General features: G+C 41.2%; 1 protein-coding gene across 3 annotated transcripts in view; it reads left to right on the top strand.

Annotated features, from left to right (window-relative positions):
- The first annotated feature begins 921 nt into the window (after nucleotides 1-921).
- The window catches only part of FYCO1 (FYVE and coiled-coil domain autophagy adaptor 1), a 44,523-nt gene continuing 19,042 nt past the window's right edge, over nucleotides 922-26,402 (top strand). For 2 of the 3 annotated variants that reach the window (XM_062509417.1, XM_062509426.1), the window contains exons 1-13: nucleotides 922-1,005; nucleotides 9,215-9,391; nucleotides 10,882-10,988; nucleotides 12,088-12,213; nucleotides 15,917-16,023; nucleotides 16,899-17,042; nucleotides 17,794-17,887; nucleotides 18,283-20,913; nucleotides 21,801-21,893; nucleotides 22,918-23,036; nucleotides 23,935-24,102; nucleotides 24,534-24,683; nucleotides 26,097-26,302. In XM_062509417.1, the coding sequence (XP_062365401.1) occupies nucleotides 9,337-9,391; nucleotides 10,882-10,988; nucleotides 12,088-12,213; nucleotides 15,917-16,023; nucleotides 16,899-17,042; nucleotides 17,794-17,887; nucleotides 18,283-20,913; nucleotides 21,801-21,893; nucleotides 22,918-23,036; nucleotides 23,935-24,102; nucleotides 24,534-24,683; nucleotides 26,097-26,302 (4,000 nt within the window). In that variant the 5' untranslated portion in view covers nucleotides 922-1,005; nucleotides 9,215-9,336. The remainder of the gene's footprint in view (nucleotides 1,006-9,214; nucleotides 9,392-10,881; nucleotides 10,989-12,087; nucleotides 12,214-15,916; nucleotides 16,024-16,898; nucleotides 17,043-17,793; nucleotides 17,888-18,282; nucleotides 20,914-21,800; nucleotides 21,894-22,917; nucleotides 23,037-23,934; nucleotides 24,103-24,533; nucleotides 24,684-26,096; nucleotides 26,303-26,402) is intronic. The other variant, XM_062509434.1, reaches the window with a different exon arrangement.

Genomic DNA, 26,402 nt, shown 5'->3' on the forward strand with positions numbered 1-26,402 from the left:
CGTGGGGCGGCCCCTCCGCGGCCTCACGGGAGTTGTAGTCGGGCCGGGAGAGCCGCAGCCTCACCCCGGGCCGCCTCTGCACGACATGGCGGCGGCGGCCGCGCAGGTACCGAGAGACCCCTCCCGCACACCCCAGAGGGAGCGCGGCGGGGCCGGGGGCGGGGAGGCGGCGGCGGGCGGAGGGAGCTGACGGGGAGAGGGGGAAGTGACTTCGTCGGCTTCCACTTGTTGCCTCGCCGAGCTCGGCTTCGAGGGGAGGAGCCCCGGCCGGGAGAGAGTTGCCGGGCGCCTTGGGGGGTGCCCGGGTCGGCTCAGCGGCGGGATGAGCGCGGGCATGGCAGGGGCGCATCAGCCCGGGATGGGCTGGATGCTGGCTGTCATCGCCTGGGAGCCCCCACGAGCGGGGGTTCCCCGTCCCTCAGGGCCACCGTCTAGACCCAATCCCCTGAAGTGTCATCATGTCCCCCGGTGAGCGCTGACTTTAGGCCGACATCAGCACTGCCCTGTTTTCGGCGCTCCGGCAGCTGCAGGGGGAGCGGAGTCGCCCTGCTGGAAACCAAACACCCGCCCGTGTCCGTGCCCTCACCCCGCTGTAAAGTGCTGACCGGCAAATATTTTCCGCGGCCCTAATCCCACTTTGCCCTTGTGTCGGCAAATCTCCGGCGGGTGGATAGGGAGAGAGTTTTGCTGGCACACGGGGCGGCTGGGGCTGTCTCCAGAGCAGATGCCGGGTTTGCAGCCGGCCCTCCTCCGGCTTATGTTGATCCCGGTAATCCAGAGTGAGCAAGGAGAAGGAAAAACTCAAGGTTTTAGTGAAATGGTTGTCTGCCGCCTTTGGACACTGGATTCCACGCGGGCAGAGGTGCTGCGGCGGTGAATCGGGCTGTGGAGGGGTTGTGCCGTGTTCTGGAAGCTGGTGAATCCCCTGCTGCTGCTGCTGCCCGAGCACAGGGCCCTGTTTTCTGTCCGGGTCGCTGCATCCAGCCTGCTGCTGGTTTTTGCAAGGTTGGTTTGGCACACAGAGTTGGTCAGCTGCAGACTTCACTCTCCTCGTTCCGCCTGTCATTTGAAACCAAGCTTCAAGTTTTAAATTTCAAGTTGGAACAGAAGGAGAGGTACCAGGCCTTTGTCTCTTTAATGTTGAAGAGTGAAAGTGGATGATTTTATCCAGCTCTCACTTCATATCCTCTTTGAAGGCAAGCTAGGATGAAACTTTCAGGGTAAAATATGTTCTCTGTCTTGTCAGTAACATGGCGACGCCATGCAGTAGTGTGTTTTATGTTTTCCAGATTTTATGGTGTGCAAGGCAGTTTCTTGGAGTCTTCCAGTGATTCCTGTGGGAGTGCTTGAATTTAAAAATTGTTCTCGACGTTCCAAATAGTGTTTCCCAACATTTACGTTTAGGAGACTGCACTGCTGTTAAAAAGTTGTATCTTAAGATACTGTGGTGCAAAACAACTGATAGTCAGTTTTGCTCTGGTTGTTGTAGAATACATATGTATATCTGTAGTATATGTATTTGACAGCCTTTGTTATAAATCTGGTCTCACTGCTACTTCTTAAGAACCTGTTCGTTATGGAGCCTGATTTTCATGTCTCTTATGTGCACCATTTGATAACAGTGAAATAATGTATTTCTTTTGCAGTCCCTCTGTCCACTGCTAGAGGGTTACATAAATAGAATAGGAATTTATCCTAATATCCTGGAGGCTAGGTTCCTTTAAAACTTGTTTGGTAGGTGATCAAAACCTAAAGAAACAACTAGGGAGAGAAAACTAGTCAAGATGTAGTCTCTAATGTTGCAGAAATTATGCAGTAGACCCAAGGAAAAGTAATGATGAAAGTTTTTTATTCCAGATTGTTATTTGTTTTTCTTAGTTGATCACATTTAAAAATTAACAGTTGTTTATTTGTCACATAAATACCAAACTCTTCTACTATTCCTTACATGTTTTTGAGATTATTAGACCTAAGGGAACTGTTAGAGCCCTAAGTGTTTTTATTGTTACACATTATCATTTTAATATATTTATTTATTTGTATGTTAATTCATTAACATACATTTCATGGTATGAAATTATTTGGTTTTGCTAATGCAAGGACATTTTAGCAGCTTGTATCTAGTCGAGTTCATATTTTGATGTAGTAATTCTGTTTTGTCCATGGAGAGGCGGCTGTTTGTGTCCAAAAATTCTCTAATAGTAATAATTTAAAATCCTTTGCCCAAATGTATTCTGAAGAAGGTTTTACAATCTGTTAACAATGGTAGAAAGAGTACAACTTTTTATGCAAAGTGCCTGGATCTCAGTTCAGGCACAGGACCTTGACTTGTATGCCCTTCCTTTGGTTTAATACTTTTGCCCATGTTGGTATTCTGTGTTGGTTAACCCCTGAATGAGTCCTGCTGGGAAGAAGGATGAAGACAGGAACAGTCTTGCTACTGCTACAAGCCAGTTTAGGTTTCGAAAGTGCACTGGTTGGATCAGGATATTGTAAATAACTGGGCTTATGCCAAGTCTGCGTCATCTGTTGAGCGTATCTCCTCCCAGCCACCCACATCACACAGGCCTCTCCTCCCAGTGCTTCTAAATCTTTGGGATTTGAAACTCTGAAATTTCACCTCTCCCCCCCACCCCAAATGGTGACCTTCACTGGAAAACTCACATGAAAAAAAGGGAGAGAGGAAATACTCCATGCTTCCTGCTACAGAGAGAGGAAAACAAGAACTCTTTCTGTTGACTCTGGGCAGCATGACTCACTCAGTGACCTGTCAGTTCAGGTTGTCTCAGCATGGTTTTTGCTTGCCTCGCCCTCTATTTGGTCTACATGTGTGTGGTCAAAACCTGTAATTTTCAGTGTTGCATGTTGATATTTCATTGGGAACTGCATATAGGAGTTATTCTGGGGAGCTGCTGGCTGGAGGGAGAGCACACAAAGTGCTACAAGTGGGCAAGGCTCAACACCCATCTGCCAGACTTCCCAAAACCATTAGCTGGAGGAAACCTTTTCCAGTACTTCTAAAACCTCAGCTTGGAGGGACAGTGTGCAACAGTAGATATAGAGGTAAAAAGTATTGCTAAAGAAAGGTTCCATTAAAGCCAGGATGTAATGATTGTTGCTTTTAACTATCCTGAAATCTCAGATGTGGCTGAGATACTTTAGTCAGGCCAGGCTTGCTGGGGAAATTAACAAGGCTCAGAGACCAACTTTGGAGACCTGAAAAATATGAGATGTTTTGAAGTCCCCAAGCTTGTACAATGAGTGAGTTGAGTGTCGTGAATCGTCAAATGCTCCTCTGCAGCTGGAAGTCCTCTGGTGTTTCCATTTCTGTAGGTGTTTCCATTTCTGTAGGTATCTACGGGGTGCTTCTCAGAGTAGCACCCGAGTGTCATGTGCCTGGCTTGAAGAATGTGTAAGACATTTAAATAGTTGTATGAGTTGTAGAGAGAAAGAACAGATTTTGTGGCAGAGAGGAACACAGGGAGAATTGTTTAGGAGAGTGAGAGCATGAAGGGGGAAAAAAACCTCTTCACTTTTGAATGAATTCTGTCTTTTCAGCTCACCATTGAGACAGTAGGGGTACCTTCTCCCAGGGGGAGTGAAATGGGATGGGAGGAGCCGTGGAGAACCAAGTCTCTGGGAGAATTATGGTTGGGTTAATTGATAGATGTTATTAAACAAGGTATGGCATTCCTGATGTGTCCTAAGGGAAAAGAGCAGACAAGTTTATTAAAAGCGATACTTGTAAAATTCCTGTTATCAGAAGAGAGCTCTTCTCTTTGTAAACTGACTGCTTCCTCAAACAGGGAAGTTCTGTCATCATAAGATAGGGCTGAGACAAGGTTGTCTTTGTGAGATATGTACTAGCTCATCCCTGTGGTGTTGTTTGCAGAAAGTGGTCATTTGAGTTCATGTTTTTCAACAGTTATTGATGTGAAGGAATATCAGAGACAAAACACTATTTTCCAAGCTGGGAATCTATGTCCCTGGTCTGATGCATCTGTTCTGTTTGGCAAAGTACAGTGTAAGGTTTTAAAAGGTTTCAGGCCAGGTGTTAGAGTGGAGATCCAGTTCAGTAGGTGCAGCATTAAAAAAATTTGTTAGGGTGCCAGTTTTGTCCACTCAAGGTTAAAAATTAACTCTGTCTCATGGAGTTCTTATTGTGCCACTGTATACTCTTGTCTGTTGCCTGTTTTTGGTCTTTTTCTAAAAAGAGGTTGCAAATATAAGGAATAGGGGTGGAATGTAGGTCAATTGTCCATAGAATAAGGAAGATTGCACAAAAGAACTTTTAAAATCGTCTGATTCTTTTGTGTCAGTCCCTTCTGTCCAGTTAGGGGTTCAAGCAGTATTTTATGAATGTCATTAGTTTGTGTTCTTATGCTGTAAAATGCAAATATACTTAGAGCACAAGAGCCTTTCCACATAAGGTTTTACTGTAAGGAGTCTTTAACTATAAAAATACTCATTCTCTGCCAAGCATTTGTGAAATGGGAATGTTTTTGTGCACTTCATCTAGTTACCTTCTTCTGCTATATTATAACACTCTGAGAATTTGTTTTTCTGAACATGTGTTTTCTGTGAGATGTCTTTCATTGCTAATTGTTATTGTTCCCAAACCGTGTTTTTGTCACTGAAATGTGAAGGTCTGTTCATGTAGAAAATGAAGGGGAATTATTGATTTAAAAGGAAAATTTCACATCTTGAAATGGAAACCCTGGCTGTCTTTCAGGCTGTGCCTGTCTTTTGCTTTTAATTTCCTATTTAATATAGTCCAGTGTGTGTTTTTATCAGTCACATATCTTTGTATGCATTGTTAAACACAAAGGGTTGAGTTGCCTTGTAAAAGGCACGTGTGTGCATGACAGAAGAATCATGCTGTCTCTTTTATACCTCAAACCTTTACTTCCAGCAAATAGTTCTTCAGCTTTATGGATGTGTAGCTCTATGTGCCTGCACTGTAAAAAATGAGAAAAACTGCAGCACAACTGTGAACTTCACTGGGGCTCTATGTTTGCTGCAACAACAAAGTACGAAGTAGTTTTTTCAGGCAATTACTGATATGAAATTATTTAACTAGATCAGTGCTGTTACTGTCCTGAGACTTAGGTACTTTCTTTTCCCACTTCTTTACCATGAGGTTTCATTCAGTGTCTTTTGTCAGTGTGTCCTTGTAGCCAACTGGATGACCAGGTAGGTTGTTTGAGTTTTTTTTCCCACCATGTACCTTGCAGTTATCAGTCTGTATCTGCTTTTTTAGAGCATACACGTTCACCCTACAGAAAGGAATAATGCAATTAAAGTTGTGACTCACAAACATAGGATTTGTCTCAGTGTTACTCACTTGCCTGTTTTATTTCATATAGAGTGTTAGAAAAGGCGTAGGGTTGTGGGCACGAAATAGTTAAAGGTCTTGTGATACCATTTGGGGCCATGTGATTAAGTGTCCTTGTTTGGAATGACTAGACCAGAGTAATCATATTAACAAGATATTTTTCCATAAGCAGTAGAAAATAGTGGATCTTGGTTTCCAGTGAATATTTTTTGCAAATCTGATTTACTGTTTATCTGCATTACACCAAGTCTGTAGTGTGAGCTCTGCTCTTACTGCACACTGAAAACACACTTGGGTGAGGAGTGGATTCTCTGGTATCAGGCTGTAGCGGAGGTTTCGCTGTAGCATTTTTAACAATGCAGAGACACTGCTCAGGGACATCCTCTCTGCTTCCTGTTTCATCGTACATGGAGAAGTGTAATATTTTGAAGATGGCTACCTTCTGTCAAGGCTGGCTAAAATTGACCAATTAACAGAAAAATAAAAAGCTAGCTGCTGGAGATGCAGACATGATGTAGAAAATGAAGATAAATTTTATAGACTCAGATTAAATGTAGGTCATTGTAGCTACTTCACTAACCAGTTTAATTAGAGTCATTATACTTTGTTGCCTGTTTTATATGTGTCTCACTCCCCTTCAGGTAAATCTTTCCTTTTCCTGTATGTGGACTATTTCCTTTCTGCTTCTTTCTTTAGTCTACAGGATATCCTCCTCTGTAAAGAAGATTGCCACCCCCACACTAGAATTTATGCCAGCAGGGAAGGCAGGAACCACCTTCAGAGATCAGCAGGCAGGGCCCAGGAGAACAAGGAGGGACTGGTGGCACGTCCTGTCTTACCTCCTCTGTGCCAGGTCCTTAGTGTAGCTGCACTGTTGTCATTGCAGCTCAGCAGTTCTGGACAAGTTAATGCCATCAGCCTTAGACCAGTGCTGTTATGTAAGAGGTAACAATGCATCATCTAAAAAGCTCTCAACCCACAGCAGGTCAGTCATGCCTGAGGAATGTGTCATGCTCTTTTCAAAAAGCAAATATTTACAGGTGTGCATAGTAGGATAGGAAATGCTGGATGAACAGGGAATTCTGGAGGGACTAAAGAATTCTGGGCAAAATGTTCTGTGATCCCGAAGGACTAGATCGGGTGTTTAAAGAAGCTCTTCCTATTTTGAAACCTTGGGAAACCAGTTAAGATACATTATCGGTTTTCTTTGCCATAGGAAGTGAGAGCTCTGTGCCTTTCTGTGGAATGAACTGTGTTTTCTAAGAGGTGCCAGAGGTGTTCTCTGGTGTCCCCTTCCCATGGAGGGGAGAAGAACCTTTTGCCCCATTTTGTAGAGGAGAAGGCAAGTAGAAGTTGTTGCAGCACATTTACCCTATGCCATAGCCCAGGACAAAAGACCCCCTTCACTTCTGGGAAGGGAAGGGGATAAATGCATGTATCATCTGTGGGAGCTGAGGCGTGGAAGGGGGAAGCTCTGAGACCTTGCTCCAGGTATTGAGAAAAGAGGGAGTAGGCAGAGGAGTGAGCTGTGCAGCTTCATGTCTCCAGCTGAGTTATGGGTTTTTTTCAGGGTTCTCGCATTCTACCTAGGAGATCCAAACAGGAGTAAAAAAAAGATGCATATATTGGTCTGCTTTGGCACAGCAAGATCAACCCACTGGGAGCACAGAGCCTTCTCTTGCACTGTGCCAGTGAGCTGTTTTGCACCCAGCAGTCATTTATATGTGGCTTCTGGGCATACACACTGATTTAAACAGTATTAATGGGGATGGGGAAACTCTGAACTGCTTTAGTCCTCTTCCACTGAATGTGTGGAAGAATTCCCACCCTGCTGGGAATTAGCAGTTGACCAGGTCCCCTGCTGTGCCTGGCTACCATAGGATGCCCAGTGTCCCACTCCCTGCTTGGTTTTGCAAAATAAAGGTTCAATTCCCAACTTGCTACTCTCCTAGGCTCTCTGTAGATGCCTGCAGTTGGCCTGGTCGCTGTTTTCCTGGCATGCCTCTTGCAAAGCCTTTGTGTCTCTGGAGCCTTGAATGGGAGCTTACTCTGGCCTCTGGGAAGCACAGGCAGGATCCCTTTCTTGGTCCTTGCTCTTTTCCCTCTTTGTGTGAGGAAACACAGTTGGTTTGGCGACAATTTTTGGCTTCCGCACAGTCTTATCACTTAATCTCCTTTCTGTAACAGTTGCCAAACTGGTCTGATACAGCTGATATTACTGCTGGTGCTTAGAAAAGGAAACATTGACTCACTGAGTTTGTTACTCTTGCTTTTTTCAGTGGTACCCAAACTCGGCAAGTCGCCAAGAAGTGTGGTACTTTGTATGGTCTCTGGGTAGCATCGAGATCGAAATCTTGGGCATGTCACATTGTTGATTTAAGGTAAAAAATTGTGTTTGGCACCACAGGTCAGGTGGTGTGTGCTGTTCTGGTCTTCTGTCCCTGAAGCAGCTGGTTGCAGTGAGGATTTTTTAGGCCAAGGCCTTTCCCCAGACAGCAAATGGTCCACTTGACACTTGTGTCAGAACATAACAACTAACATCAAAACATGGAAATAAGCATGTAACAAAGCACAGGTATGCAGAGAAACACACAAGTAAGCCCAGTTTCAGCCTTCTCTTTATACTTAATGTGCTTCTGTCTCTCTGGCTTTGTTAATGTTTGCTTTGTTTCAGACAGAAAAGAATATGGGATCACATTGGGATCACTTCCTAGCAATACCTTATTACACAGGGTAGGAACGATGATCTGTTTGATTAATTCAGACACCTACTTCTGTCGTGCCAATTTAGCTCTTTTGGAAGTGAAAGAATGGAAAGAGAAAGGAGATATAATAATGTAACCTAATCACATGAGATTCAAAAGTTTGTAAGATATTAATTACAATTTAATTTCACTGTAGCTCAGCTTGAATTATAACAAAAGCACTAATGTGTGACAACAATATTTCTAAAGATTCAGTACTTTGGGTGTTGTTTTTGCTTGAAACTTTGGCTGTATCTCTGCAGAGAGAATTCTGAACAACTTTTGGACAGGATGCTTAGTAAGTTCCCTATGTAGCTTCTGTGTGGCTTTTTTCTTTGAATGATTGTTCCCAGATTAGCCTTGGAAAGGTTGCATCCCCAGGCATGGTTGTTATAGGAAAGCGTTTGAGGCTTTGAATTAATTTTCCCTTAAGAAAGATTTTCTCTGAGTGAGTATAACTCATCCTAAGCAAAGACGGTGATGCAAGGTGTGTTGATCCAGCCAGGGATGCTGTAACAGAGCTTAAAATAAAGTGGTGTCATCTTATGTGTCTGAGGAACAGTGGGTTCTGAGAAGAGGTTGAAAGGTGTTCCTTGTGCTAAAATCATGCTCCAGTACTAAAGATTTTGATAGCTCTTGCACATTAAAAATATGCTCCGGTGTCAGAGAGTCAAGCATGCATCATTTTTGAGTCCTTGGCCCGTGCCTATTCTGTGTCTTGAAATTCTTTCTGAAATGAAAATGTTGTCTTATCTTCTTACTCTAGAGCCTGTAGGGAAGATCTGGCAGAGGGCTTGGGGAGGGAAAATCACATGTCAGTGGGACTTCCCTCAGGGTCACAAGGTAGATTGAGTGAAATGCCAGCCAGAGCTGCGCTGTACTACCAGTGGTGTTGTAACTCCAGCCGGAGAAAATTGCTGAGGTTTGCTTAGTAGTTTTGAAAGAAAAAAGAAGAAAAAAGAACAAATAACTGAAATGGAAAGTGATAAGTAGAAGAAAACATTAAGGAGATTCCTGGAAAAGGGTTGGCCTTGGAATTCATTACTCAGTAGGATCTAAAATGCCAAAGTACTTCTCTTATACTAATTTGAGCTGATAAAGACTTTCATTTTATTTTTTACTTTTACAATTGCAGGTGTCACAGAGAAAAATAATCAGTGTCAACCCAATGGTCACCAAGGATATGAACTCTGCTGTTTTTGTCTAGATGGATGAAAAGGTTAACAGCCCAGAAGGGGAGTTCTTTTTGTTTCCAAGATGGCAGCAACTAGTGGTGAAAGCCAGCTGCAGCGGATTATCAGAGACTTGCAAGGTACAGTGAGTGAGTGCCATGCTGACAGATATATTCTGGAGGCTGGACTGCATCCTCCAGGTTTTAGATAACACAGAGTAGGAGTTGTGTTTTCAATTGTGTAATTCTTTCCTGCAGCATTGTAGCAACATAATTCAAGGTGTGCAGTGCGACTGGGTTTTTTTGTGATACAAGTACTATACCTTCTACAGGACACTGAATTCTTAAATCCTGTAAATTTAAACATACAAGAGAAGAAATAAGTTTTACAATTTAGAGAGATCTGTGTGGTGTGCATTGTGAACTAGTACTTCATCATCATGTATAGAGCTGTGCTGCTACAAGACTTCATGTGAAGTAAGGATAAAGGGCCTAAACCTCAGCCTTCCTCAATAGGAAGCTGGTGTGGAGTTGATGCTAATGTGGGAAGGGAAAAAGCCAGGAGGCCAAACCTGGCCAGGAAAGGAGACCCAGAGGAAGGGTGCTGGAGGATTACACCTGCTGTTCTCACTGCAGTGGAACCTGTCTTCCACTAGAAGTACTCAACCTCATTTTCAACAGTTCTATTGCAGGCAGAATTGTATCAAATTCGTAACAGTTTTTCTGCTCCCTTTCTGTCCTAATCAGCTGCCTATACCAAGATTCTGATATTTCTCCTTTAAATTTTTATTAAATAAAAGGTATATGCCCCAAAGCTGAAAATCTAGATGTTCCTGTAACAGCAAAAAAAGGAAATCTATGTGACTGCTAACAAGAAGAAATTTTAATTTGCAAAGGGTTATTGAGTGGAACTGGGAACTGAAGCTCATTCAGTCGCCTGAAATAAGTGTAAGACCAAGGGGAAAGGAATCTCAAAAATCAGTAATTTCTGATGCTGAGAAATGCATCCTTTTGGGGCTAGTGTTCGGGGGGGCAATAGAGTGTATTTTGGCTTGAGATTTCCTCACCCACTATGGGTGTATGTTTCAGGGAAGAGGAGTTGCTGTATGCTTATTTTTTATATAAATTACTTTTTCATTTCTGTTTGTAGCCATCACAAGCTGAACTTTCCTGAATAAAGCATGGAGAAGATAAATGTGCTGACTGAATGACTGTTCTCATGTTACTGATCCCCTTTAGCTGATTACATGCTTTGTCCTTTCTAATCAGAATTCTGTTTGTCCTGTGGCAATAACTTAATGTGCACATGAGACAGCAAAAAGTTATTTCTCTTCCCTGAAGAGAATTGCAATTAGCAATTTTCTGTTAGCAGGTTTTGCTAAGTGTCAGAAGTACTAGGTGTGTAGAAGAAATAATCCATACAACAGATTGACACAGTTTGAACTCCTGTTTTCTTATAGGTAGTCTCAAATTGCAGTCTTATCAGTAATGTTTTTTACAAGACATTTCAGCTAAAAGAAAATGTCTCCACATGCAGAATGTCCATGAAGAAAGCATTTATTTAGTTGTTTATGGATTCAGTGCTATATGTTCTTTGCATTAGTTAACTATGTTGGTGTCTTGTTTTAAAGATGCAGTGACTGAATTAAGTAAAGAATTTAAAGAAGGAGGTGAACCTATTACAGACGACAGTGTCAACTTGCAAAAATTCTCCTACAAGCTTGAGTACCTTTTACAGGTAAAAAGTGATTTGTGTCATTTGTAATCCACCAGCAAAACTTGGCCTTATTTTCTCTTGCTGACTGTTCAGTATGTGTGGTTTAACTCAAATAATCATAAATATCCAGTTGAGTCTCTCTTTGTATTTTATTTTGGTGTGTATATTAGAGGACTGAAATATGTGCTGCCTATTATACTTCAAGTGAAAATAAGTGTAATCAAAATGCTGTGCTGGAAGTTTGACTGAGGAATGTAAGGCATTTCTTTATTGATCTGAAAGATCTGAGCTTGATTTTAAAGATATATCTTGCTAAATTGTCCTGAAAAAAACTGTGGTAATTATATCTTGACATTTCAATGCAAAATAAACGCTGGATGTGAGTAATTTATAGAATTTTCCAGAATTTTGCTTTGGAAAGTGGTTTTTTATTGTATGGAAGGCTTAAGGCAAAAGGCTGATTTTTAATCTTAAGTGCTGCTTTTTGTCCACCCTTAGGGTTTAAGTCAAAGAGGACACTACTGGGCAAACTGAAATTCAGTTTGCTTAGTGTGGTGTCCCCATATAATGTAGTCATGTCACTGATTGCAACAAATGCTGATTTACAACAAATGCTAATCTAGCCTTAATCTAGGCAAGGGAGTTTTAATAAGGTTGAAGAGCAGAAACTGAAAAATCCTTTGGGATTTGAGTAGTCCAAGTTGCAGCCCATACCCTTGCTGCATTGCTGCTCTGAACATGATTTAGCTAGAGCAGGTTTTTCTGGTACATACACGTGTATTACTGCCACACTTAATTGCAGGTCTCTCAGCAACTGGTTGTTAGTGTCTTGTTCTTGAACAGCTGCTGAATCTGCTGCCAGTCTTTGTCTCAGGAGTTTTGAATGGATGTCTGTATTTATAGAGACCCAGAACATAACTATCTCTTACTGTCATTTAAGTAGCTTTTGCAACTGCTGGATTGCATCAGTACAGTGCAGTGTCTCTTTCCTTTGTGAATGCATAGGCTAAAGCTAAGAGGAGTCATGAAAGAACATGCTGCTGGGAGAAGATCAGGATTCCAAGTAGCTATATATTTCTATTTAAATTTTTCTCATTGTATTTTGTTTTCCTGGCTTCAGTTTGACCAGAAAGAAAAAAGCACATTGCTGGGGAACAGAAAAGACTACTGGGATTATTTTTGTGACTGTCTGGCAAAAATCAAAGGAGCTAATGATGGAATCCGCTTTGTCAAGTCTATTACAGAAGTAAGTATATCAGTTAAGAGTATGTGGTATATCAGATTATGTGGTTTATGTTTTACCATGTTTTTTCAGAGAGCAGTAGAAACAAACAAAAAAATACACTGCTTGTTATATATAGGAAAAAACGTGGGGATTTATTTTTCTAATTTTCACGTAAAGTATGAAAATGCAACATGACCTTTTTTACTAGGGCACTTTATTATGTAGGATTAGAAAGCCTAATTTCTGTTTCAAAGACCACTTTCACAAGTGAATGGACTGGTTTGTCTATGGTTGTGCCCAGCCCTTTCATAAACTTAGTGCCATTTTCTCTAAAAATAAATGAAAAATTAAGTTAAGGGTAGAGCATGCCATCTCCAGCAAAACTTATGGCAGGATCTGGCTCTAAGTGTAAGATTAAAGGTTCACTATATTTGACTTCTCATAAGACTTTTTTAACTGGTCCATAGAGTTGAGGTCCGTATCAGTTGAGACTGATAGCAGCAATGTAGTCTTTTGTCTGAACTCTGTTCCTCTGTGTGAAAGGCTGAGGATGATTGTCATTATTCCCTTGGGTAAGCAGTCAAGAATGCCACAAAAAGCTTTGTACCTGTTAGATTTAGATTAGTAATAAAAGCTTAGGCTTGTAAAAAACATATCTTCAGCTCAATGCATGGGTGAAATGAAAACTGTGAGAAGCTTTCTGTGTTGATCCTGTCTGAGTCTTAAGAATCATTTGAAGATTTTCCTAGCGGGTAGAAGAGGCGGTGGTGTGGTGGTGCTGACCAGCATTGTCCTGATGCCCACTTCCATTATCTGTGAGCAGTGCAAACTTGCATTGACAAGTTACTCTTTACAGCAGACTTTCCTATTCTCTTGGGAATTTTTCCACAGCAGCTCTAGGTAATGTTGTTTTGATCCATCTGAAAGAGATCCATGGTACTGTAGCAGAGTCAGGCTCTGGATTCCCTACCTTTCTTTCTTCTCAGCCTTGACAATGTTGAATTTTGCTGTTCCAAGGTGAACAGTCCAAGGAAGGGCTCTGGTTTGTTTTACCTGTGGGAAGGAAAAAAGGGGAGAGGCACAGGAATTTGGGTTGGATTTCCCACTACAGGACAGCTGGAGAAGTAAGGACAGTAGCTGCTGCTGCCAGAAAAATCCTTTTGGATTTTTTATAGAAAATAGATGGTGGCCCCTAAATTCTCAGTAGCAGGAGCCACTCAGATTTTTCTGCAAAAGTGGCTATGTTGTACTCTTCAGCAGTCTGTTGCCTGTGGTATCACCTGCATATTGCCACATGTAAAGACTGGTCTGCATTTTCCCTTCTTCAGTACCCCTGTCTGTTAAATTGTTAGCTGATCTGTTAGTATCAGAAATTATTACTATTATTTTCTGCTTCAATTTATGTGCAGCCATAGTAATTAGCTGGTGGAAAGCTTCTGTTATCTTTATTAACTTGTGATTTAGAAATATAAACTCTTAAAGAAAGAATTAGTGGTCTGTTTTCAGGTAACTGAGCTGGCAGACTTGGGCCCAGAAATTAAATGACACATGGCACAAACATATGTTTGTTATTTCCCTTCATTACAAGTAGAAATCAGCAGCAAATTTTTGAAACTGGCTGGATAGAACATAAAGGTTTCCAAATGTCCCTTGTTTGCTTACTGAACAATACTAGTTGACTTTCAAACGTGGAAATGAACAAAAAGGAAAGAGTAATAGCAGTTAACTTGAAGAACGGTCAAACATTCAGCAGCATAAATGTCTCTTCTGCTCTGCTTGCAGTGCTTCTAATATTAGGATGCACTATATGCTAGAGAGGTGGAGCAAGGAAGTAAATAATACCCTGGAAACAGTTATCTGATAATTAAACAGAGGGCCTTATTCTTGGGAGCAGTAAGTGAGCAATGAGTTCTGGTCATTCCCCTTTCCCTTTCAAAAGGTGATTACACTGAATACATATCTTTTCAAATCTTTACAGCCATTTTCTGCACCTTAGCTACAGTGTTTCCTGTCAACATGCAAACATTGTCAATGCCATACACTGCCTCCCTGATTTCTAGCAGGGCTCCAGCAAGAGGTGGCATGGTTTGGTTTCCTAGTGAAATAGTCTTTAGGTACTTGTGGCTGCATATATGTAAATATTTTCCTCTGGTTCTTATAATGTACATTTTTTCTGGTCTCTCCATATTGCTTATGGAAAATATCCCAATTTAAATTGATTAACCAATGGGAGTAAGGATAGAATTAATTTTGTGGGTTTGAGGGTTTTTTTGTGTGTGGTTTTTTTGTTTACATCTGTTTTTTGGGGGTTTGTTTGGTTTTTTTTGTTTTGGTTTGGTTTTGGTTTTGTTTTTTTTTTTTTTTGGACAGTTCTTAAATATTCACTAAATGTGCCTAGTTAGGAAAAAACACTTGTAAGCTTCTGTGAACAGAGTAGGGATAGCATATCCCTGAAGAAATGCTCAGATATCTGCAGGGTAAATGAGGGTGAAAACCAAGTGGTAAATTAAATTTGCTGTTTCTGGGATGCTTAGGGACAGTGGTACTTTGCACTTTGTATCTTGTAGAATTCAAACCAAAAATCAGTAAAAAGTGTTGGTTTCTATGCTTCACATTTCATTCAGGTTCCATTTATAAGGAACATTTCTGTGTGTCGTGGGTTACTGAGCTAAATGAAGAGCCTATGTTCCTTCAGAGCAGAAGCCCAGTAACAGCAAAAACAGGGAAGCTGAGGGTACTGCTCTCACTTCACCATAGTGGAATACTGATGGGTTGGAAAGAAAGCTTGTGTGCCTTTGAGCCTTCTTTCACACTGAGCTTTCAAGCAAAGTTTACAATAACCTACTAACTTGTTCCTCAGCCTCTTTCATATTTGGTTTCTATTATAAATCATAAATGTCTTTGCTTTGTTAGTTGGATGAGCAGTTGGATGAGAAATTCTTCCATCAAGCTCCTTTTCCATTTCTAAATTGATTACTGACTTTGATGGAAAGAAGAAATGAAACACAATTATTCAGTGTTTCACTGGTTTGCATGACAGAAAATGGTTCAGATGAACAAATAAAGTACCAATTTTTCAAGCCAATGGCTGTAAAAAAAATCAGTACTGAACTTTGTGAGCCCCCTTATGTTGATTTAACAGCTGTCTTCATAAAAAGATCTGTTAATTTTGGTCATGCAGCTGTTCTTGGTCTGAAGAAAGAATTAGATTTTAATCAACGGCTAAGTATTAAGAAAGGCTTTTGGCATTGTCTGGGGTTACCGTGTCCATGGGGATGCATGTTTGTATATGTGTACATCTTTGTTCTATGACTAAATCTGTCCTAAAGCTCTTCCAGCTGTGGCCATACACATCTTCAGTAACTTAAGCGGTCACTTCTGCCTTTGCTGGGCACATTGAGATTTGCCTTATATTTTGAATTGTCCTTAACATAGTCTGTGCTCAGATACTCAATATATCAGATTATTCATTGGTTCCTGTGGTGCCTTTTGTATTATTATAAAGTGGACAGCAGCCTGCTGTAGAAACAAAGATTCCACCCAATGACAGACTTAGGAAAAAATGTTCCTCAGTGGCAGTTCTTACTGGCTTCCTTTACAACTTTTTCCTTTACAGTGGCTTATTGTGAGTATTTTTGTGTTGTTCTGAGGGCTGTTCTGGTCATGTCTCTGCATGATCACAAATGGTGTTTAACTTTCTTTTCTTGTGGTTTCTCCCTTCCAGCTACGAACCTCTCTTGGAAAAGGAAGAGCATTTCTTCGCTATTCCCTGGTTCACCAAAGGCTAGCAGACACCTTGCAGCAATGTTTTATGAACACCAAAGTGACCAGGTGAATAGCAAAGTGCTTTTTTAACTAATGGGTGTTCACTTAGTGTGATCAAGCAACATGAGCTAGAAGCCACTGAAAGAAATTGAAATGCTTCCAAACGATTGGCTTAGAGAGCTGGTAATAGGATATGAAGGATCATAGACCTTTTGGCCTGGGTCACTGGTTCATACCTATCTTGGGCTTGTGAAGACTGAAAGTTTTTACAGCTTAATATGTGTGGAGTGGGTTGTGCTGATGCTTTTGTATCTCAGTTTCAAAGGTGATGTATTTATAAGTGTTGAAGGTCCTGGGTTTGATGTGCTATTTGTCAGGAGAGAGATTTAATTTGGATATGTTTCACAAAGTCCCAGAAAGCATTTGTATATATCTGTGGGTGGTCACACAAAGGCACAACGTGCCCTTGGCCAAAAAATTCCAAAGATACTGTGTATGTGGTTGGAGGAACACTACTAGGGCTTAAAGAAAAAGCCAGCTATTTTCACAATGTATTTAACTCTGGATGCTGCTTTCAGTTCCTCATTTCTGATATATTAAATGTGTGCTTTACGTATTTACTCTGTGATTATCCAGTGAATAACAAATATTTTGTATTGTCAGTGATTTGCCCAAGCACTAGAGGAAAAAATATTTTGTGCAGAGACTCCTTTAAAGATATTTATGTGGAATTAATTAAATTTGTTTAATTTCATTTCCATTGAAGGGATGGGATATTATTTGGTGGGTCTGGTTGTTTCCATCTGTGTTTAGTGTACTGTATCATAATTTTTCTGAGACGGAGTGAATAATGATGTAGGGGGTTTTATTGTTTTTAAGAGAAGCTGCTGCTTCCCTTTTGCTTATGAATGAGTATTACTTCCCTTTTGTTTGTGTTCAAGTGACTGGTACTATGCAAGAAGTCCATTTTTGAATTCCAAAATGAGTTCTGACATTGTGGGTCAACTCTATGAGCTCACTGATGTTCAGTTTGACTTGGCATCAAGAGGCTATGATTTAGATGCTGCTTGGCCAGCGTTTGCCAGGTAAGATGGAGCTACATTGTGATTTTGTATTAACAAGTATGAAAAACACCTGTTTCCTAAAGAATCTGTAGAAGCTTCTGCTTTTGAGGGTAGGAATACTTGTGTTTGAGCAGGTATATGCTTTTTTCCCATGTAATTAATCCATGACAAAATTGTTCTGTTTCCTCCTTCAGTATAGTGAGCACCAGCAATCAGAGATGATGTTCTGTAATATGGCACTTCCAGTAGATGCAGTTTAGGCCCAAATCCCAAGCTGTTCTCATCTATACATGCACAAAAAGAAATCTTCTTAGCTTCCTCTATTTCAAGAGCTGAGACATGTAGTGACTGCACAGCCAAGCAATGTGCTTCACTTGCAGCCGTGGTGATCCCACCGAGAAGTGGGGGATAACAAAAACTACCAGGTCTGGTCCAGATCCATTTGTGTCAATGGGGGCTTCCTAGGGCCCTTTGCTGCCACCATCTGGTTGATCCGCCACCACACAGCAATGCAATTCCTTAGCGCAAGACTGCCTTGGTTCTTGTTGATGAGGGAAGTGACGGCTACCAGCCCCATCACCTTTTATAGATGCCTTGGATAGCCCTATCTTATTTTTCATCAACTTCAGTGGTTGCTGGCTGAGGCAGCAGGTGAATTTATGTCCTTTTTAATGTGGTAGTTACCACTAGATAAATCTTACATATACAAGTAGAAAGACATCTATATGTGCTTAGACTTACCTTAGATATTGTTTCTCTGTGTGATCAACAGAAGGACTCTGTCCTCACTTGGATCTTCAGCATATTTATGGAAGCCCCCAAGTCGCAGTTCCAGCATGAGCAGTTTAGTGAGCAATTATTTGCAGGTAAGCAAATTGCAAATAAATGTTTATATGTCATGATAGGTCTTTGGTTGACATAGTTTCAGAGAACTTAATGTTTATATGAAAATTATGAGTCTTATAATCTGAACTGCAAAAAACATTTTTAATTAAAAGTAAAGGGAATTGTCTGTCAGATGCTTCAGCTTAACATACAAATCTTGTAGAAAGATCTATCTTGCAGAAGATTACCTGCCGATAGGTATGTTTTTATTTATCTTTTTGGAAAATGAGCCCCATTTCCTACAAGTTGATATCTTGTAGTGCTATGAAGGCAGCACACAATGTTACTGTACTGAACTTGCTCTCATTTGAACGCATCATTTAAATGAATGTTAATGCTGCTTAAACTTTCTGATTTTCCCCTTCTGTTCATTTAGGCTCAAGAGTTTCCTTCCAGCCCTGATGTAAATAACTCACTAAATGTTGAACACCTTGAGGGCTACGAAGAGATGCGTTTAGAACTTGACCAGGCTGAGCTGAAGCAGAGGGAGCTCCAAGATCGTATTCACCAGCTAGAAATTGAAAACCAGGAGCTCCAGGCAGCTGTCAGCCTTCAAAAAGAACAAGTGCAGGTAGAAAAGGAGAAGAGCAATAACTACAGTGAGGAGAACTCCCGGCTGACAAAGATGATCACAGAATTACAGAAGCAGTGTGAGATCTCACACTCCACTCAGAGCACTGTCCATCACCTGCAGAAGTGCCTACATTCACTGGAACTGGGTGCAATGGAGCAGCAGAAGGAGCACTCAACAAAGGTAGAACAGCTGTTGACCAGCAAGGAAGATTGTGCCTCAAAATTGCAGGTTTCGAATCAGGAGCTGGAGACCTCTAGGGCTTTGATTGCTGCGAAGGATCTTTGCATTGATGAGCTCAAAGCCAAGCTGAGTTCCATAGAACAGAAGGACCTCAACCTCCTTGCAAAAGTTGATGCTGCCTTGGATGAAAAGGGACAGCAAGCCACAGCCCAGTATGACTTTGCCCTCCAGATACGGGCACTGTTAGAGAAGCTTCAGGAGATGGAAAAGGAAAAGGCAGATATGCAAAAACTCAGTGATGAACATGCATCTCAGCTGAAAGCAGCAAGGGAGGAGCTGCTCATGAAAGAACAGGCACAGAAGGAACTGGAATCCAGATATAGTAGTCTCACTGCTAACTCCAAAGAAGAGAGTAAAAAGCTGATTGGGAGCCTGGAGACCATGGCAAAGGAAAAGGATGCACTTCAGAAGGCCCTGACTTTGAAAGGAAAGGAGATGGCTGAGCTGCAGACCCAGGTAATGGGGTCGCTAGCTCAGGTGGGTTCACTGGAAAAAACTCTTGAGGAAGTCAGGAAGGAAAAAGAAAAACTTGAGGAGGAGTATGGTAGGAGGGAAGGAGCACTGAAGCAGGAATTCCAGTCGCAAGCAGAGCAACTTGAACTACAGGAGGGTCGCTTAACAAAGGTGAGTCAGACTGTGTGTAGCCTTCAGGAGCAAAACCAGAAACTCTTGTCTGTGAAGGAGCATCTTGGGCAGAAAGTCAAGGAGCTGGAGGAGCAGATGGAGCAGCAAAACTCTGCACTGAGTGAATTGGATGAGGAGAGCAGGAAGCTGAAAGCAGAGAAGGAGAATTTGCAGCAATCTAAGAAGAAGATGGAAGAGAAGCTGAAAAACCTGGAAGCTTCTAAAGCTTCCTTAGAAGTTGAAGTAGCCAGGTTGAGAGCCTCTGAGAAACAATTTCAGAGTGAGATAGATGATGCCCTGGTGTCAGTTGATGAAAAAGAGAAGAAGCTTCGGGGTGAGAACAAACAGCTGGATGAAGACTTGCAGAATGCCAGGAGGCAAAGCCAAATTCTAGAGGAGAGGCTGGAGGCTCTGCACTCAGAATATGAAGAACTAAAGCAAAGAGAAGAGACCTCCAAGGAGTCTTATGCCTCACTTGAAGCACAGCTGAAGAGTGCCAAACAGCATAGTTTACAAATGGAAAAAGGCTTGGACACCTTAAAGGAAAGCAGAGAGTGTATCCAGTCACAGCTCATGGAGAAGGAAGTAGAACTGCAGGGCATGGAGAGCCAATGTCAGCAGCTAAGAGCAGAAGCTGAAAGATACAGGAAGAAAGCAGAAGCTCTTGAGATGGAAAAGCTCGGTGTTGAAAAGACATGCCTTCATCAGACAAAACTTATAGAATCTCTCACATCAGAAAAGGAATCAGTGAGAAAAGAGCAACTACAGCAAGCAGCGTCCCTGGAGAAGGAGGCAAAAGAACTGGCCTTCAGACTGACCATGAGTGAAGAGCAGCTGGAGGTCAACCGAGGTGAAGTGTCCAGGCTGCAGGCAGAGGTCCTTGATCTGAGAGTCAAGCTTCAGCAGGCCACTGATGAGAGAGAGAGGATGAGAGGCAAGCTGGCAGTCACTGAGGATGTCCTGAGTGAGCAGAAGATGCTTGTCCAGCAGCTGAAAGAGCAGACCGAGTCTCTCAACAGAAACCATCTTCAAGAACTGGTGCAATGTAAAGAAAGGGAAGAAAAGTTGGAGAAAGAGCAGGAGAGAACAGCCCATCAAAAAGCTGAGCTGGAAAATAATTTGTTGAACCTAAAGGAAGAGCTGTCTAAGGTTAAGCGGTATTTGGAAAATGCTAGAGTGGAAAACGAAGAAAATAAAGATCTCCTCCACAGAACCAACACTGATATGGCTGAACTTGGTATTCAGATTTGTGCCTTGACCTCTGAAAAGGTGGATGCAGAAGAGCAGTTGGCCCAGGCCACAGAAAGGTTCAAAGAACTGGAAGAACATGCAGCAGAGCAACAGGAGAAGCTGAATCTTGACATCTCTGATCTCAGAGAGGAGAACAAGAGCCTGCAAGAGAAATTAGAGGAGGCTCAAATGTGTGCTGCAGCTGTCCCAGGTCTGCAATTGCAGCTGGAGACACTAAAGAAACAGGCACAGAGTTTCCAAGAGACCAGCCAAGAAGAGCTGTCTGCAATAAAATTTCAAATGAGCACTGAGATTCTAAATTATCAGAAAAAATTCAAGGTAAATTGATGTAATTATTATAACTGAGGGAGATGCTTTACCATCTGCTGCAGCAATTACTGCATGAAATCCTAAGGTTTGTGTGGGTCAGGCTGAGACTAACATGCAACTAGCTTTAGCCTGGGAATCTGAAAATGTCTCTGTGCTCATGACCGAGGCCTATCTGAGGTAAAATAACTCTTCAGAGTTTTATGGACATGTATAGTGGAGAGGCCAAGTGATACAGAAAAGGAAGTCAGTACTCATGAGGGTGGTGATTTCTTACATTGGCACTGAAAGTGGCATGTGCTGTCCCTCTGGTCACAGCTGTGGTTGTTTCCTTTTTTTGTAGGAACATTTCAAGACCTGTTCCTCACACCTACAACACTGCTTCTCCTGAGAACTGATTCTGATGAAAGGGAACTCAGACTGAGACCAGTTGCTTTTGCATTTAATTCCCTCATGTATTTTTGCTTTCAGCTGCTCAAGGTAGCAGCTGGGAAGATCAAAGTTTTGCTTCCAAAAAAGCACGAGTCAGCCCTGTGCATGTGAAACAGCACACCTAAAGGCTGAAGATTTCATTGTGTTTGCTTTGCCATTCTCATAAAATGTCTAAGATTGGTGGTTGATCAGAGACTTATGCCATTGCATGGGTTTGACCTTTTTCTTGAGAATTGCAACAGTCACATAGGCAAAGTCACAGTAAAACACTGCTAATGTGCCACCATAAAGTGAGTTTGCTTGATTCCAAAATTTCAGTCTCTTTTTAGCTGTCTTTCATGAGCCAGTGGTGCTGCGTTTATCCCATGCATGGCAGTAAGAGCACTCATAATTCACAGGTGGGAATTTTGTAGGTGAAGGGGTGGCTGCTGGAGAATTATTAACTACTGGCTCAATCTCTCTGCCAGGCTGTCAGTGAGGAGTGTGGGAAAGTAAGAGAGCAACTTGAGGAGCAGAAGCGACAACAGCATGCAGCAGAGGAAGAGATTACAGAATTACAAGTAGGTGCTTGATCTGAATTAAAACCAGTGGTGTTTGTGTCAACAGGTATTAGTGTTACAAGTGGGAAGGCAAGAAACATTTCTGATGACTGGCTGTGAGTCTGAGAATGCTTGTATAAAATCAGGTGCTGCAGACAAAATACTGGGCAGCTGATAGACACTGAAGCAAATATTCTGAAAAGCATGATGTCACTTAGGATTTGTCCTGCCTTGAATGCTGGCCATGTTTTATGTAAGACCTGGCTGTGTGTTCTCTTCTTAAATGGAGACGATTTTAAGATGTGTCTTTCTCAGGCCCTGCATTCCCATACAGCCACGTGTGTAAATCCATCTATTTGCAGATGGCAAAAGGCACTGAATTACAGAATTAATGTGGCTGAGAAAGAACCCAGCCAGAAAAAACAGAATTTTTGCAATAAGTTTAGCAAACATTTGAGTTAGAAGGGTCATACTGAGTTTTAAGGAACCCAGAATGAAGAAAGTTAAGGTTACTGGATGTGGCCTTGCCTGCTAGGAGAAAAATGTACCTTTAGATGCAATTAGGTGTGTTCCCTGAGGACACCAAGTTTGGCAGACTTCTCTGGAGAGTCTAGCTGTGAAATAAGTTGGGTTGTTTTCAATTGTCCTTCATATTCTATGTGGGTTTTAATAAACGATATTTTCCTCCTATTTGATTTTTCTTTTTTGAAGCTTTTAGGTGGTGACAAAGCTTTCAGGGTGTATTTTTTGCCATTATTTATGAGAGATTTTTCTCGATAAGGAGGCAAAAACTCAACTGACATGTACTAACAAGAATTACGGGCTTAACACTGTCTTACTTTAGCATGTATCTCTTATTCAGTGTGACAGAAGTAATCAGTCACTCGTACACAACTAATTACTGCCTGCTTATACAATAATATCTTAATTGGTCGTTTGGCTGTAACTGATTCTTTTAAACTTTGTTAGCTGTCTTGGTAATTGTCCTGTTCATGGTAAAATCTTGTTTTTATATGTAAGGAAATACAGTCATTCATTTTACTAGGCTGCAAACACGAGTTTGTGTAGAAAGCTGGATGAAGCAAGAGAACAGCTATCAGAATCAGAATCTGCTCGGCTGCAGAAGGAAGAGGAAGTGACTTCTCTTAGAGAACTCTTGGAAAGGTGAGTTTGGGTTTTTTATAGAAGCCGTTAATTTGTAGGCCAAGCAAGGGGACAATAGTCAAAACGTGTTGAAAATTGCCATGGCTTATGAAGCACCATATGTCACAGGGTTAATATAGAACAAATAGCATATGGGCAGTGGCAGGGAATATCAGATTGACACTTCAGATGAGAAACATGGAAATTATCCAGCACACATGAATGCACGGTTTAGTTTTTACTGTATTGTTAATTTAGCTGATATAAATTAATGAAAGACATTTTTATAACCTCTTTTTACCTTATAGGTTAAGCACAAAATTAAAACAATATTGGGGTTTTTTTGTAAGGAATGAACAGGCTGTATTTTTGGTCAGTTTGTTTTTTGTCTCCTCTTTGTGAAGTTTCAGGGAGTCAGTAAGAATGATCTGAATGGGACCACATCCTGCATCTTTGTCAGGTTTCATATCAGCTTTAATAATCTAACTCAGGATGTGCTTTTGAGGTGTGTAGCGTGGGCTGCCTGTGTGGTGTGGATAAACTGGTGTCAGAAATAGATCTTGTGTGAGGCGTGGGCTTACACAGTGTAATAGGTTAACCATAACCTATGTATTTTTGTATCTTTGTGCTGCTATCATCTGTATTATTCCTAGTTGGTAGCCATCATAAGCTTTACTATAAGCAGGGCATCCAAGAAATTGCTGGTTGCTGGCTGTGTTCACTAGATAATGGATCTATATGCATTTTCAGTGATGCAGAAAACTGGGGAGATTCTGTCTACCTCTAAAAAATACACACAGTGAGAAAAATTTCACTGAAACTATCTGTTTATCAGGGTGGAGATGCCTTTCCTTTCTCAGGGAAGACTTGAATATACATGAGCTAAAAATGATTCATAATTGCCTTTGTATTTGATCAGGATCCAAAAAGAGGCTGATGAAGCAAAAGAGAAGATCCTGGATTACACTGAGAAGCTCAGCAAGGTGGCAGCAGACAAAGATAGCAGTGACCAGAAGTTAATTGCTGAACTGGATGACCTGACAAGAACAAAGCAGTTCCTTGAAGAACGTTTGATAGAACTGATCAGGTTGGCATCAAAATAAACAGCAAGCAGAAATTAAAATCCTTGCATAGGATGTTCAGGGATACTTCTTAGGTCATCCAGGCAAATATTCCCAAATTGAAGATACAAGTAAAGGCCAAATCCATTAGCAGTTGAAATTTTGCATTTCCATAATGTAGTAAAAAATTGTAACACTTAAAAATATCTCCTTATTTTGATTTCTGTTTTGAAAAAATATGTAGGTCTCTGCATGGCATACGTTCTTCTCCCTGTCTTTGCAGAAGCTTCAATAGGTTTTCTGATCTGTCTTTACATCTGAAAGCTCCTCAGAATTTTAGGAGCAAAAGAATTTTTACTGTGAAACTTTCACCAGCATTCCAGTTGAGGTTGGTTAACCGTAAGTCAACACTGACAACTTCTAAGAGCTTTTCTTTCTTTTAACTGTGTCACTGCAGAGATAAGGATGCTTTGTGGCAAAAATCCGATGCTCTGGAGTTCCAGCAGAAGCTTAGTGCAGAGCAGAGGTGGCAGGGGGACACAGAAGTTAATCACTGTCTGGACTGCCAGAGAGAGTTCTCATGGATGGTGCGCCGACACCACTGCAGGTCAGTTGTTGAGCTGTATTGCACTGTTCAAAAGTAAAACTCAGTATGATTAACTACATGGAGGAAATACTTCTTAATGCTCACAGTTCAGTGATCAAAACTGTTGATACATGACATTGTAGAGGCTAAAAGAACACATGAGCTTACAAGGGGATAAGACCTTATTGGAACAATCCCTTAACATGTATTAAGACAAAGATTTGGATGCAACTCTGACTTGGGGAGTCTGTTAGTTTCACATTTCTGGAAACAAAAATAAACACACCCTATATAGTGTGTTTCTTTGAAGGACTGTGCACTTCTCTGTTCTTGCTGTAAACAGTATTAACTAAGATGGCTTTGCTACTGTGATGGAAGTATTCCAGAACAAGTTTCAACATGCTGTGCAATTATAAATTTGTTTATTTACACTAGGTATGGTCAGAGATAATTGACTATTGCAGAGCAATGTTGTTTTTTTTTAAGTGGTTATTAAATTATTTCCCCTGCAGTTAGTATTAGTTATCCAATCTAGATTTATTAACAAGTATTTAAATGGATAATGACATGTTTGGTTTGGCTCTTTACTGTTCCTTATCCTCATGACCTGATTTATCATGTAAGCAGAGAAGGAAGCACTGGAACTGTTTCCATTTCACATGAATGTAAACAGTATTCTATAGGGATTAGTGTATGGTGAAGTCATTTTGAGTAACAACTTCCAAATTGCTCATTTCTGCTAAGGTCTCTGAAAGCTGCTTATGTCTTCACCCAGTAATAATTTAAATTATTAAGAAGAACAAAACCATTAAAATTTCCTGAGTAACAGTCATCTCTGATGGATACTTTTCTTCCTTAACATCTCAACACGTTCATTAAAAAGTAGTTGACAAGTTTAGTACTGTGAGACTTCAGAGTGGAGAGGGCAGGAGGGATGAATGTACACATATGTGTCCAACACTGGATGTTTTTCCTTTCTGAAGGAAAGAGAGGACGTTATGAAGCAGAGACATACAGATGTGTTTTAAAAGTCCTCATAATCAAATCGAGTTTTGTTCTACCTGTCTGTGAGATCTGGCCTGTGTAGTATTAAGTTCATTTTCTTCTTATGTACTTAATATAAATATTATTTATTTTCATTGTGTATTTGGAGACATTTGATTAGTTGGGTTTTTTTTTGTATTTTTAGTTTTTTCTGTTTTACCTATTAATTAAGGTAGCTAAGTGTGAATGTGAATTTCTGTCCTGTGCTTGTCAAGACTTGCTTCACTTCAGAAAGGAACACAGTCTGTTATGAGTTCTGCCAATGGGTGTAGCTTTCATGCTTTTGCAGAAAACAAGACCATTATGAGAGAGGCCCAAACTCTGTCATGGATATATGTTCCAGCTGTATGTGGTACTTTTCTAACACCTTTGGTTTTGAATAATTTCTAGAATGTGTGGCCGCATTTTCTGCTACTACTGCTGCAACAACTACATGGTGACCAAGCTTGGTGGAAAAAAGGAGCGTTGCTGCAGAGCTTGCTTTAATAAGCCTAGAGTCATTGTGGACAGTACAGATGACTCTGGATCCAGTGCCAACCAGGAAGGATCGCCAGCTTCATTGGAATCACCTGTGTCACCATCTGAGAGGGCTTTTGGTTAGTGTATGGTTTGCATGCTGTGGAGAAATAAGTATGGTTTTTCGACACTCTCCAAGAAATCACATGGTCACCTCCTGCTCCAATGACCTGCAGGAGG

This window comes from Cinclus cinclus, chromosome 1 (assembly GCF_963662255.1).
Source record: "Cinclus cinclus chromosome 1, bCinCin1.1, whole genome shotgun sequence".
Classification (NCBI taxonomy): Eukaryota; Metazoa; Chordata; class Aves; order Passeriformes; family Cinclidae; genus Cinclus; species Cinclus cinclus.